The sequence below is a fragment of the Squalius cephalus genome (assembly GCF_949319135.1).
Source record: "Squalius cephalus genome assembly, chromosome: 7".
In the NCBI taxonomy this organism is placed as follows: domain Eukaryota; kingdom Metazoa; phylum Chordata; class Actinopteri; order Cypriniformes; family Leuciscidae; genus Squalius; species Squalius cephalus.
The window spans coordinates 32931557-32946224 of record NC_137128.1 but is presented as its reverse complement, the minus strand read 5'-3'; the positions used below and the strand labels follow the sequence as shown (position 1 = coordinate 32946224).

The window sequence follows — 14668 nt, the reverse complement described above, 5'->3', positions numbered from 1 at the left end:
CTGCCCCCTTGGTCACTTACAGTACTTACTTGAAATTCTCTAGCTAGCACACTACCACAACTTGACTGTCGACCTCAGTGGCCGCATTCATAACAAATGGTATATCTCTTGGTCTAGATACACTGATATATTAGGCTAAACTTTTCTTTCAGCACTTGATAAAATTGTTTCATTTTCTACTCTTTATAGCCCTATAGTTTGTCCAGATTTTTTATTGCAAAATTTTGAACAATGAACATATCAAAGGTAACCATGATGAAACCATCAATCATAGCAAATCAAATACTTAGATAACTATGAAAATATTAGCTAATAGAAGAGAACAAAACAAAAAAAGCAAGCTATAGTTTGTCTTTATACAGACTGCAGCATGACAAGGCCAAATACTTCTCAAGACTGAGCTGAGGGTTTACGTGGCCTACAGTTTGACTTTGCATGTTTCAGACATGGGCAGTTCTGTGCTACACTGAAAACAATACATATAACTACACATTCATGCTGAGTTTAAACAAACATTCAATAATTAGGTGCTTTGTAGGCTACTTTTTTAATTTACCTATAAGCTATATTAATTATTTTATGTTGATTTATTTATTTGTGGATTTGTATTTACTTTATTTACTAGTATTTTCATTATTGTCTTTTCCAGGTAATTGTTTTGCTCTCCACTGTAACAGTGGCTATGATTCCTCTTAAGACGACTGTAACTTGTTCTTTAATAAAAAGAAAACATCCAAATATGTTTTGAGTAATCACTATAAAAAATAAACGTGTAATGTTTTAAAGCAGTGTTTCTCAATTGCCTGCATGGGGACCAAAATGTTTTAGATGTCTCATTTACTCACACACCTGATTCAACTCATCAGCCTCTTAGTGTGTTGAATACGTAGATAAACAGTTGAAAAGTGGGTTGAAAAACAAATTTTTTCAAAATGAAACACAAGTTGCAATAGTCTTTTCTTCCCTTTTGTGATGGATATATGAGAATGAAACAGCTTCTCGAACAAGACAAAATGTTGAGCGGGACTTGATTTTGTCCATTGAGAACTGATTGGATCGTTGGATCATTGTGGTTTGCTATTGCTGCAATCTCATGTGAGTAACAGGTTGTCCAATAATTGTCTGCAGAGAAGAGGTGTCGCTGTAGAGGGAGGGGAAGTTATTTTGATTGTTGAAGTTTATGAGGGCAGGGTGGAATAATTATTTCACTAAAAAAAGCCTAGTAATAACATGAAAGAGAGAAAGAAAGAAAATCATTATATTTTTTTTAAATATAATGATGTGCACAGATAAAACATTTATGATAAACACTGCAATATTCCACAAAAATATGTTGATCAGTTTTTATTTTATGGTGACTTTAATAATTCTGAGAGTTTTGTGTTGAGGAGGATTATACAGGTGCTGGTCATAAAATTAGAATATCATCAAAAAGTTGCTTTATTTCAAGAATTCAACTTAACAGGTGAAGCTAATATATTATATAGACTCATTACATGCAAAGTGAGATATTTCAAGCCTTTATTTGTTATAATTTTGATGATTATGGCTTACAGCTTATGAAACCCACAAAATCAAAATCCCAGAAAATTTGAATATTACATGAAATCACACAGTAATTACACAGTGATACCATGGTCATTGAACCAGGTTTTGGTTATTTTGGCAGTGTGGGCAGGTGCAAATCCTGCTGGAAAATGAAGGAAGCATCTCCATAAAGCTTGTCTGCTGAAGGAAGCATGAAGTGCTCTGGAAATGTCCTGGTAGACGGCTGCGTTGACTCTGGATTTAATAAAGCACAGTGGACCAAAGTCCTCTTTTCTGATGAGAGCAAATTTTGCATCTCATTTGGAAACCAAGGTCCCAGAGTCTGGAGGAAGAATGGAGAGGCACACAATCCAAGATGCTTGAAGTCCAGTGTGAAGTTTCCACAGTCTGTGTTGGTTTGGGGAGCCATGTCATCGGCTGGTGTTGGTCCACTGTGCTGTCCACTCAACACAGCCGTCTACCAGGACATTTTCAGCGCACTTCATGCTTCCTTCAGCAGACAAGCTTTATGTAGATGCTGACTTCATTTTCCAGCAGGATTTGCACCTGCCCACACTGCCAAAAGAACCAAAACCTGGTTCAGTGACCATGGTATCACTGTGTAATTACTGTGTGATTTCATGTAATATTCTAATTTTCTGAGATTTTGATTTCGTGGGTTTCATAAGCTGTAAGCCATAATCATCAAAATTATAACAAATAAAGGCTTGAAATATCTCACTTTGCATGAATATATTAGTTTCACCTGTTAAGTTGAATTCTGGAAATAAATCAACTTTTTGATGATATTCTAATTTTATGACCAGCACCTGTACATGGTGGGAAACAAACAAAAATCCTGCATAACTTCTCAAATATAATGATTTGTTAAACTGAGCTGTTTTCCCCATTTGAAACATGTTTGAGAGCGTTAGAGAGCTCGTTGTGCTCTTGATGAGTCACACTGTGACTGTAGTGCTTCGAATTCAAACGCCTGTCATCAAGGACGTGTTCGTTGTGCTGATAAACACATCACTCATGCAATGCTAAATATGTGAGAAAAATGTTGAATCTATTCCTACATAAGTCATAATACAAGTTGAACTAAGAGCAAAGGCTTTGATTCAGTGCTGCACACAGGAGTCAGTTTATATTTGCAGTCATAGGGTTCATTACAATTCATTGAATGAAGCAGACACTATTATACTAAGTGATTTACAGATGAGAATAATACAAGCAGAAACTAATGGTCTGAGAGCAGAAGCGATTAATCCAAGCAGCTTGGTTCAGTAACTGTAATTATTCTGGAGTTTCAAATATCTTGAACAATATTTGCTGATGACCAGTTATGATTAGTTCGAAAAGCCTGAGAGAGATACATCCAGTGGGGCTCTGTTCACTTCAAACTGGTCTGACTTACAGCTGAAGCTTTTGACTGAGACAGAGGCAAGCAGTGTTAATGAGGGACACCGGCTTGCCTCTCTTGATTGCTTGTCTGCACGTGTTTCGAATGTATTTTTAGTGTTGATAAACATGGGGTGCAAATGCAATTTACCCACAGGGGATACCAATCTACTCCACTGACATTGATGAATTATCATTATTGCTATTATTATTTAGGAAGGATCATTGATTTTAATATTATAAAAGGAAAGTGCGGCTGTTCAGAAACACCCATTTATGTCCATTTCTGGAATATAGGCCCGAGTCTGACCCAGTTATGTGCCTCTGCAAATAAAGCTTTATTTTATGGGCTTACAGTAGGTTGCACTCTCAGAGTAACTACTTTGATTTTCAGTGTATTTTCATCATCTGGAAAAGGTATTATATATATATAATCTACTTTGTAATAACAAATCAAAACCCTGATTCGTGTGATTTTGTCATTTTCAAGAAATTTTCATTAACTCAGAGTAATTACTTTGATTTTCAGTGTATTTTCATCATCTGGTATTATTATTATTATTTTCATCATAAAGGTATTATATACAATATATATATATATATATATATATATACTTTTTACTGTAATAACAAATTTGTAATAACAAAAAAACCTGATTTGTGTGATTTTGTCATTTTCAAGAAATAAACAATTCTAAAAATTATATGTGTAACAGGGTTGCAAGTCCAAACGGCTCTAATCGTCTTTGAAAAAATAACACTGTGTAAACAATTTTTTCAAGAAATTATATAAAAAAAATTTTTTATGAAAGCAATACGAAGAAGGCTACATTCAATAAGAAATACATTTCTTTCTTTCTTTCTTTCTTTCTTTCTTTCTTTCTTTCTTTCTTTCTTTCTTTCTTTCTTTCTTTCTTTCTTTCTTTCTTTCTTTCTTTCTTTCTTTCTCTCTCTCTCTCTCTCTTTAATGTTATTACTAGGCTTTTTTTTTGTTTTTTTTACGAAATAATTATTCCACCGCGCACTAAAAGAATCGGAACCGTTAAGGTAACATAGGCTAAGCGTTTAACAGATGACTCGGAACCAAGAGTCCTTGAATCGCATCACTACGCGCATGTTCCTTTAAGTGCGCAGGAACAGATCAGTGACGCTCTGCCTCTCGCGCCTGCCGCAGCCTAATGAACCTCGCCTCTTGCTGCGGACTTACAACAAAACAAAAGGCCTAGAAATCCGCGACATATGTTTAAAAACGATAGATCACCACAAACACAATGACGGAGAACACTAAAACGCATGTCATTTTGCTGTCATGTGGAAGTTTCAACCCCATCACGAAGGGACACATTCATATGTTCGGTAAGTATTTCGCCTATTCTAGAGGGAGTGGATGCGCGAGCTGATTTTTAATTCAGCGTATGCTGTTTGAGTATGTAAAGGGGTTTATGGTGACCGTGATGATTTCATACATTGTGATTCACGCTTGATGATCGATAATCATTAGATGTTTCTGTAATGAATTCTTATTGTCGATCGCTGTCCAAAGCGAAGGTGCTGAAATGGGCGATGGCCTCAGAACCCAGAATGATCAAATCATCTCTCAGAGCAGATGATGGGGCTGCGCAGCCGCAGGTTTAGCAAACAAATCTATGATTTATGATATTTCAACAAGTGGACTTAATCATTTATCCTGCGAACTAAGGATTCTTGACATGCTAGAACGCCTATATAGGAAGATAAGTAACAGTCTACTGTAAATTTAACATCAAATGAAATGATACATTAAAACTCGCATGTTGTCCTGTTAAGAGACTTTATAGACATACCTTCATGCGTCAACCTTAAGGAAATTAGTAAGGAATTAGATTTTGATATAAATGGAAATAAATTATTGAGTTGATTTAAGACTATTTGGATTTTGATTTATGTATTTAAATGTTTTTTTTTTATGTTAGCATCCATTTAACTTTCACAGTAATTTTAAGTCTACTTGATTTTTGTTTAGTTTTTTGTTTTGATTTTTGTTTTAAGTTTCAAACTGACTTTCAAAGTCCAAATTGGTTGAAATTGTAGAGAACTTATCACTATTGTCATTACATTTTACGTTAAAAGAAGACAGTAATTGACATAAGTTTTCAAATAAATATTGGGATGATTGTTTTACACTTTACAATTTCATTATAAAATGTCAATAATATTTGCCTACAGGTTTGATTAGGTCAGAGGAACATCTTAAACATATTTGCATTAAAGTTTAGTCAATCTCAAAAGAGCATGATGGTTAAAGATTAGCTTTGTTACAATTATACCATCATACTGTATGTGACAGGAACTTGACTAAGAGTGCAATCGGGAAAAGAAGAGAGACACAGAGAGCGAGAGAGAGATTTCTACCATTGGCTTGTCCGTCTGCACATTTTAGTGTGCCAATAAACATACTAGGCAGGGAAACAACCTTAGGAGCTTTGTACTTTCCTTAATTCATTTACTGCAGCTGAGTTTCTCAGTGCATAAGCAACATGAGGAGTTCCTCCACCACCACAGTTTGATCAATACAGTTCTGCTGTTTTCCCCGGAAGCAAAAAGCTTCTGTGTCCGTGACCTAATTTTGAAGCCTTCTTCCCCTACTGCATGTTTTTGCATATATTGAGGTACAAAAATAAGAATGGGTTTATTGCTTCTGAATTCCTGAATAAAATACCTTGTTTCACTTTCTTATGTTTCGAAAAGAGTTCCTTTCATTTTCATCCAAGCTACACTCTTAAAAATAGAAGTTCCAAACTAGAAGTTTTATTTTTTTTCAACTATCGATGCCATAAAGAACCTTTTTTTTTTTAAGAGTATACCTTTATAGCACGGCATGTGTCACAGAAGTCAAATGATGGCCATGAAATAATAAGGTAACCTTTTTTGGTTTGCAGAAAAAGCCAGAGAGTACCTACACAAGACTGGACGATTCATTGTGATTGGGGGTATCATCTCACCTGTACACGATTCCTATGGCAAACCGGTAAGAGAATATTTTCAATTTAAAGTCAGTTTAGTATTGCATATTTATGCAATATCACAGGAGCAGAGTGCTATTACTTCTTTTATTTCAGATAATCACATCCGATGTTGAGATTCAGACCATCATTGTGTTTGAAATTGCAGTTCAGTAAACAAAAAGTTATTGTAGATTTTGAGTAACTTGCATTTTTAGATACACATTCCCCATCCCTTGGTCTATTTTTGCTTTGTTTGCTGCTCCAAACAAACCTTGGGCCCTATCATACACTTGGTGCAATGCAGCGCTAGACATGACTCAAGTGTTTTTTGCTAGTTTCAGCCCGACGCAGTTATCATTTTCAAGTCTTGCGCCACGTTGTTTAAATAGTAAATGCATTTGCGTCCATTTGTGCACCCATGGGCGTGCTGGTCTGAAAACGAGGTGTGTTCAGGCGCATTGTTTGGTGCATTGCTATTTTGAGGCAACAGAAATCTGGTCTAAAGTCAATGGTGCAATATTTTTTTGTTATTTAATGAGCGCGTTAGTAATGTGCGCCTATAGGCGGGTCCACAACGCGCGTTCACTCTGCTTATTACGCACACAGGGAAGCGCTGCAGCACACAAACTAGCCAAATTTACGATGTAAAAGATTATTATTGTGTACATAAAGATATGGTGGAATCCGGCTTGTCTCGTAGATGGTCTGCTTGCGCCCTTTAACCTCGGACACGAGCAGATCCGTTTGCTCTCTAGAAAAAACTTCAATCGTTCCGCTTGCAAATTCTGCCATGTAAATGGAGAATCTGCCATGGCGCGAGCGCAACTGGCTTTTAAAGGGAATGGGAAATTACACTCCCAAAACACATCAATTACTCCCCAAAGAATAGGGACAACCCTTTTAGACCATGCGCTGGGTGCACCGACCATTTTTCCCATGGTTAAACTAGCAAAAGTGGATTCGATTTCGGACACGCCCTAAGTGCACTTGCGCCGTGTGCTTTAGACCATGTGCTTAGATCGTTAAAATAGGGCCCCTGTGTGGTTCTGAGCAAAACATGTAATGGTGTTCCTGAATGAATCAGTGTTTTTAAAAAAAAATCGTTTGAGGGAATGATTCAGTGACTCACTCATAGAGATAGCCACTTGTTTTGTTTCTGAATGAATCAGCATTTTTGAACGAATCGGTTCAGTACTCGAGTTCACGACTCAGTCATCACTCATAAGACTCACAAAGTCTTTTGATGCCATATGTAACCTGAAAATCTAACTCACTTAAAATCCCACATAAACAGTGAAAACTCCCACTGTTATATCTATTATATTCCATTAAAGTGAGGTCACATCAAAGAAATTTCTGGAAATTTCACAGGGAAGAAAGGTAGCACTGCTTACATATAAGTCACTTTCAAATCAAACAGGTGTCTTTTGGTAAAAATGGACGCATTTGCATGACAAATTTTAACCAATTGTAAATCCCTAAACTGTCTACATCAAATTTTATGTTCATGAATGTGAACAAAACCACATGTCTCTTGTTAAGTAGATTCCTGTTTATTTTTGTGCATATAAGGTCTTCATCTGAATCATATGAATCAGCAGAACTGAACAACTGGAATTGAAAATAACTTTGGCCTAGTTTTCTTCTCTCTTAGCATCAAAATATGAATAATAAATGCTTTAGAAAGCAGGATTCAGTCATTCCAGCTTAAACCCATTGTGTTGGGAGAGGCATAACGTGTGAAAGAAACAATTTTAGGAATCATTGTGTTTTGAACCCTGATCTATAAAAAAAAGGGCAAATGTTTGAAAAATGGCTTTTGTGTTGATCAAATAGGTTTCCCTTCTTTGTTTTTCACAAGTTCAAAAATGTTCTTTATAGGTGGATGCTAAAGCACTCACTTCCTTGTTTTGGTTTCTTTTCTGCTTTTCTAGGGCCTTGTCTCAAGCAGACATCGGCTCACCATGTGTCAGCTGGCAGTTCAGTCGTCTGATTGGATCAGGTAACTGTCAATCAGTCAAAATGGAGCCCGGCAACACCCTCATAAGAATGCTATGCAGCACTTACATGTACTTCAGCATCCTTGAGCTACATTGATGATGAATAGCTTACATATTTCAAAATGGATTGGACATAAAATGTTTGATGGATTAATGGTCTTTTGCAGAGTGGATCCTTGGGAGAGCTACCAGGACACTTGGCAGACCACCTGCAGTGTTTTGGAGCATCACCGTGACCTAATGAAGGTTAGTCTCAATTTTGTCTTGAATGCTGTACGATTTTTACTTGTACTCAATCTAAAAGTGATAGACTGAGATGTTCCTCTGCAGAGAGTCACAGGATGCATTCTGTCCAACGTGAACACACCATCCACAACCCCAGTGATTGGCCAGCCCCAAAATGGGACATCTCCTATTTACCAAAACACAGCAAACAAGTCTGTGGCTAGTAAGTGAGGTGACCTTTGTTTGGTGTTCTGGAGAACAGGTCCATGATTTCATGATTGACTGATGCCTCTTTTTCTCCAGTTAAGCTTTGGGGAAAGATGAGCGAAAACCTGGGCAAAATATGTTGTGTTCGCCCACACATGGATCGTTTTACCTTTGTTGGTAAGTTGTTGGTATATTCATGTACAGGATTTAATACATAACAAATACACATAATATAAATGCAATATAATACAAATATAAATATAAAAATATTAAATATATTAAATGTACCTGTAACTGTCACTGAACAGTTTAATTTATTTAATTTAATTAATTTATTACATGACATGCAGATTAATATTTTAATATTTGAATTTGAACATATGCTAAAATATGAAGATGATTTAAGACATTACTTTAGTATGACAGAGAATACACTGAATAGACATTACAAAAAGTCTAGAAGTCATTTCATTTTTGTGTTTTTAATTTTTTTATTGCATTATTTTTTAATGAATGAAATGATCTGCCTCACACTACTTATTTAAGTTTAATGTCACCATTTCAACCTCTTCCAATTTGTGTAAATGTAAAATATAAAATGCCTTGTGGTTAAGTTCATGCAGAAATCATATAATTCTGTATAATCATTTTGAATTATTCATGCGCACAGGATATGTAACAATTTTACATGACTATGGTGACTTTCAATGAATCAATCATCCTGTGACCTCACAAGCCTTTCTGTTTTTCTGAACAGACGAAAATGCCAACCTTGGTACAGCAATGCGCTACGAGGAAATTGGTGAGACAATGTGATTTCCCTTGCCATGGTTTTGGTTTTCAAATCAGTCCTTGCTTGTCACTTTGAGTCATCGTCAGAAAATACAGAGTTTGCCCAGGGAGAGGGGGAAAAAAATCACTGTGTATTTCTCCTCAAGAAAATATAAATAACATCAAATAAGACAAACACAGAAAAACAGTCGTCAGAGATATAGACAAAACAGTAGACATCTTTCTATAATATAAGTCATTAAAAGTGATGGTGTTTGTCTATACTGTGGTGGAGAAGAAGGCATCTGTGTGCTGTGTAGTGCCTCATTCTTCCTCCTCATGGGGAAAATGCGACTTGTTTCTTTTTTTTATCTTATCAAAGTTGTTGTGTTTACCCCTACAGCGAAGGAAAAACATCTCATTACTGTGTCTTGTGTTTTTTATGGTGTGATGTGAAACTGTGATTGTGGTTTGTTCAGAGTTGCGTATCCTGCTCCTCTGTGGCAGTGATCTTCTGGAATCTTTCTCTATCCCTGGCTTGTGGAACGAAAGTGATGTAAGATATGATTCTTTCTTTCTTTCTTTCTTTACACAAACATGTGTTTAACAATATATAAAATATATTACTCTTGCTCATATTTTGTATGTTCTCCTAAAATTAAGCAATATCACACTCACAAGCTTAAGCGCCGTCTCAGGTATAGTCACAGTTTTGTTTATATTCAGACCAAATGGCGCGGTTGCGATTGTGATATAGCTATTATTTAATAGTTTAATGAGCAAGGAGATAATATGGAGTACTTACATTGTAGACACAATATTGCCGGTTATTTATTTTGCTCCACATCTAAAAAAAAAGCGGAATCTAAGCCCTAATTTTTCATTTTTGGTAAGGAACTTAATTCCTACCTGAACACTCACCTTATATCCAGCAACTCTAAAGCCCTCAACAACAACAAAAAATGTCTCACTGTGTCATTTTTATGATATTTTCCTGATTTTGTAACTTCTCAGTTTGTAACTTCAACCGCTGGCGTTGTTGGATGTTCTTAGCAATTATATATATACTGTATATACACTCACCTAAAGGATTATTAGGAACAACTGTTCAATTTCTCATTAATGCAATTATCTAATCAACCAATCACATGGCAGTTGCTTCAATGCATTTAGGGGTGTGGTCCTGGTCAAGACAATCTCCTGAACTCCAAACTGAATGTCAGAATGGGAAAGAAAGGTGATTTAAGCAATTTTGAGCGTGGCATGGTTGTTGGTGCCAGACAGGCCGGTCTGAGTATTTCACAATCTGCTCAGTTACTGGGATTTTCACACACAACAATTTCTAGGGTTTACAAAGAATGGTGTGAAAAGGGAAAAACATCCAGTATGCGGCAGTCCTGTGGGCGAAAATGCCTTGTTGATGCTAGAGGTCAGAGGAGAATGGGCCGACTGATTCAAGCTGATAGAAGAGCAACTTTGACTGAAATAACCACTCGTTACAACCGAGGTATGCAGCAAAGCATTTGTGAAGCCACAACACGCACAAACTTGAGGCGGATGGGCTACAACAGCAGAAGACCCCACCGGGCACCACTCATCTCCACTACAAATAGGAAAAAGAGGCTACAATTTGCACGAGCTCACCAAAATTGGACAGTTGAAGACTGGAAAAATGTTGCCTGGTCTGATGAGTCTCGATTTCTGTTGAGACATTCAGATGGTAGAGTCAGAATTTGGCGTAAACAGAATGAGAACATGGATCCATCATGCCTTGTTACCACTGTGCAGGCTTGTGGTGGTGGAGGTGTAATGGTGTGGGGGATGTTTTCTTGGCACACTTTAGGCCCCTTAGTGCCAATTGGGCATCGTTTAAATGCCACGGCCTACCTGAGCATTGTTTCTGACCATGTCCATCCCTTTATGACCACCATGTACCCATCCTCTGATGGCTACTTCCAGCAGGATAATGCACCATGTCACAAAGCTCGAATCATTTCAAATTGGTTTCTTGAACATGACAATGAGTTCACTGTACTAAAATGGCCCCCACAGTCACCAGATCTCAACCCAATAGAGCATCTTTGGGATGTGGTGGAACGGGAGCTTCGTGCCCTGGATGTGCATCCCACAAATCTCCATCAACGGCAAGATGCTATCCGATCAATATGGGCCAACATTTCTAAAGAATGCTTTCAGCACCTTGTTGAATCAATGCCACGTAGAATTAAGGCAGTTCTGAACGCGAAAGGGGGTCAAACACAGTATTAGTATGGTGTTCCTAATAATCCTTTAGGTGAGTGTATATGTGTGTGTGTGTGTGTGTGTGTGTGTATAAAATTGGGACACCTCGTATATAATTTACAAAAAGAATCTCTTAAAAATTCCCCCAATAAATTATATGAATGTTTGTATAATAATAATAATAATAATAATAACAATAAGTATAACATGATAAACATTAAATGTTGATGCAAGTAATGGATTAAGAAATTTAAAGTCAACATAAAACTTCACATTACTTGTTTTAGAATAACATGCATTGATGAATTTTACACTATAAGACCTGGAACATGTATTAAGAAAGTAAATAGTATCAGTATTTTGAATTCTCAAGGCACTAACATTCAAACTATTGTTAATACAAATCGAGATATGTGTTGTTAAACTGAACTAAATATCAGATTATTATATTCTTCTAGATGGAAGTGATTGTGGGAGATTTTGGGATAGTGGTGGTTCCTCGAGATGGAGTCGATACAGGAAGGATAATGAACCATTCATCTGTGCTCCGAAAGCATAAGGTATTAGCACCAAGCTATTTGCTTTCCTTTGGTAGTTGTCATCATTGACTAGTGAAAAAAGTTTTACTACACAGTCAAAGCAGGGGATTTAGAGCATATTTGTTTTGTGACTGTTAAACGGCTTTGGTTTTCCTCTCACAGGACAATATAATCGTGGTAAAGGATGAGGTCGACCACCCGATGTCAGTCGTCAGTTCCACCAAGAGCAGGTGTGTGTTCTTGCTGTCTCCGCGTCATTCATCTGTCCGTTCTGTACCGTAAAGGCCCGTTTACACCAAGGATGATAATGATACATAAAAGAACAGCAGAGTCCTCAACACAACTATAACGATAACAGCACAGAGAAACAATATCGTTGCAGTCACTTTCAGAACGATTTTTTTCCACCTAATGAATGATAAAAACTTTGACAGCCAATCAAATTCCATCCTGCTTTAAAGAGCTTGAGCATTTAAAGCGGCAGACGACAAAACTGTAGTAACGTTACATGTTTAATTAACAGAAATATGTCGTCTGTAGGTGTGGACGCTAAAATATTTAGCGTTATAGTTATCGTTTTTGGTGAAAATGAGCCTTTATGATAAGATAAAGATATACTGGTAGTTTTAAATTGCTCTAAATTTAAAAGAATAAATTTAAAGCAGCAGACAACATACCCGCTCAGAACGATATCATCTGTTGGTGTGGACGGTGACATAGTTATTGTTATGTTTATTTTTAGGGGCAGTTTACACTTCACAGTTTTCAATAGCAAAAAAGGAATACTTCTTATGCATTGGTCGTTCATTTTTAAGGGCCTGAAACGCAAACTTTTTGATAACCATACCTTTATTTTCTCCGTGTAAACTACATAAATGCGAATTTGTGAAAACAGTGACATCATGCGCATGCGTAGTACGTGTTCAGTCGATAGGTGCGTAGTGTTTATTTACAAAGTGACATCGCCAACTACTGGCCTGACATGCATAATACTGCATTTTTAATCAGTTTCGCATATCCGTGTTAATGGGGATCGTAGGCTACTCGAAAAATGCAAAGGAAAAACTTTTCCATTTTAGTACATTGTTGTCATATAAACGCACCCTTAGTGTGAACGGGCCTTAACCCTCTGCCTTTCTCCTTACCAGACTGGCTCTTCAGCACGGTGACGGTCACGTGGTGGATTACCTGAGCCAGCCAGTCATCGACTACATCCTGCAGAGTCAGCTCTACATCAATGCTTCTGGATAGTGTGGGGAAGTCCACTTCTGAACCCGTCAGTCATCCCTGTCTGTCTCTCTGTGTGTAATCTAGAGTATAATCCTCCTGTGCTACCACTGCTTTTCCATGTAGAGGAGCATTAATCTGTCCTCCCCTCTTACTCGTGTCTCATTGGGATGTACAGCACTGTGCCTGAGGGATCTGCTCCACCAATCAGCTTTAAGGGACTGGGTGGGCTTAGGTGCCCAATAGGAGGAAGAGGAGAGAGCCTCGCCGCCACTATGACAGAAAAAGAGTTTGATTTCATGAAATAAATCATTGCCTGCTATAATGTCGGCCTTTGCTGTTGATTTGATATTCTCTGTTCTTGTAGGTGCATGCCTAAGGGTTTTCTTTCAGCGCATGAGTGTTTAAACTACCACGTAGACCATAGTCTGTGGTTACAGTGTTAACTGTGCTTAGACTCATCTCATCTCTAAAAACATTTTCTACTCATCAATCAACTGTATGTACAGAAAACATCTGTCTCATATACTGTATTATGCCTCAATGTTTTGTCTTCAATGTGCATTCATGTATACGTGGAGTATTTGGTTGCACATTAAAGAATGCAATTTCATTTACTTTGCTTTTGTGCACATTTACTTCTCACACAGCTCCAAATGCTCGACATTTACATCCTGACATGCCACAGATGTGATCTTTAGTCACTGCCTCTGCATCAAACCATTCGTTTCAGCCAAGATTCCTTTAACTTTTTGCTTGTTTTGTGAAGAGACCACACTGACACCATTTGAGAGCTTTTTCATGTTAGACAAGGGCATAAAGTAATTCTACGCTTTTAAAAACTCCTCTATTTGATTGTTGGAACATCTTTTAAATGATTTGAGCTAACATGAAATGTCAATCAACTGCACATCTAACACCTTCATAAATGAATCAAAGTGTATTTGATGAGAAGAATAACAGATTCAGCGAATTATGTGTATATTGCATTTTGATAGGATTTGCAAGTTTACACAAGGCTCTGGCTTTATGATATGAAGACTTCAATATATTACTGTGATTGCTGTTTTTTATATGATATATGATTTTAGCACAAACAAATACGTAGGTAAAATATGATGTTTAATTTTGATCACTTTAACCAGAGACTATCATAAATGAAATTGAAAGCCAGAATGTTAATCTTCAGAAATATGAAAACGTATTACAGTACTGAGTTTGTAACATTATAAAATATTCCTTGTGTAACCAACTCATACCCAGAGTTAACTAGGTTTACTGTACCTAATATTCTGTTAGATATGTACACTATCACAGACATTGAAGGAGAAATATACCCCCCCCCCCATTTCATTTTTTGAATGGATTATACTTCTCTGATATACAAAAACAATTGTTAAACACACATTGATACCTCACTGTTTGTATCAGTATAATTTCATGATTTTATTTCCATTTTTTGCTGAGCAGTCACCATAGTAACTGGTGTATTAGGAATCACTAGATGACTTAATAAGAACGTATTCTCAATGTAGACAGAATA

At 36.8% G+C, this 14668-nt stretch overlaps 1 protein-coding gene across 1 annotated transcript; it reads left to right on the top strand.

Moving 5' to 3' along the window:
• Positions 1 to 4036: 4036 nt before the first annotated feature.
• On the top strand, positions 4037 to 14567 carry nmnat2 (nicotinamide nucleotide adenylyltransferase 2). The gene is made up of 11 exons (XM_079876401.1): positions 4037 to 4287; positions 5850 to 5938; positions 7850 to 7917; positions 8083 to 8161; positions 8246 to 8363; positions 8444 to 8524; positions 9105 to 9149; positions 9598 to 9674; positions 11818 to 11919; positions 12061 to 12128; positions 13047 to 14567. Exons 1-11 carry the CDS (start codon positions 4203 to 4205, stop codon positions 13147 to 13149), a joined length of 915 nt encoding a protein of 304 aa, XP_079732527.1. The 5' UTR covers positions 4037 to 4202; the 3' UTR covers positions 13150 to 14567.
• The last annotated feature ends 101 nt before the right edge of the window (positions 14568 to 14668 follow it).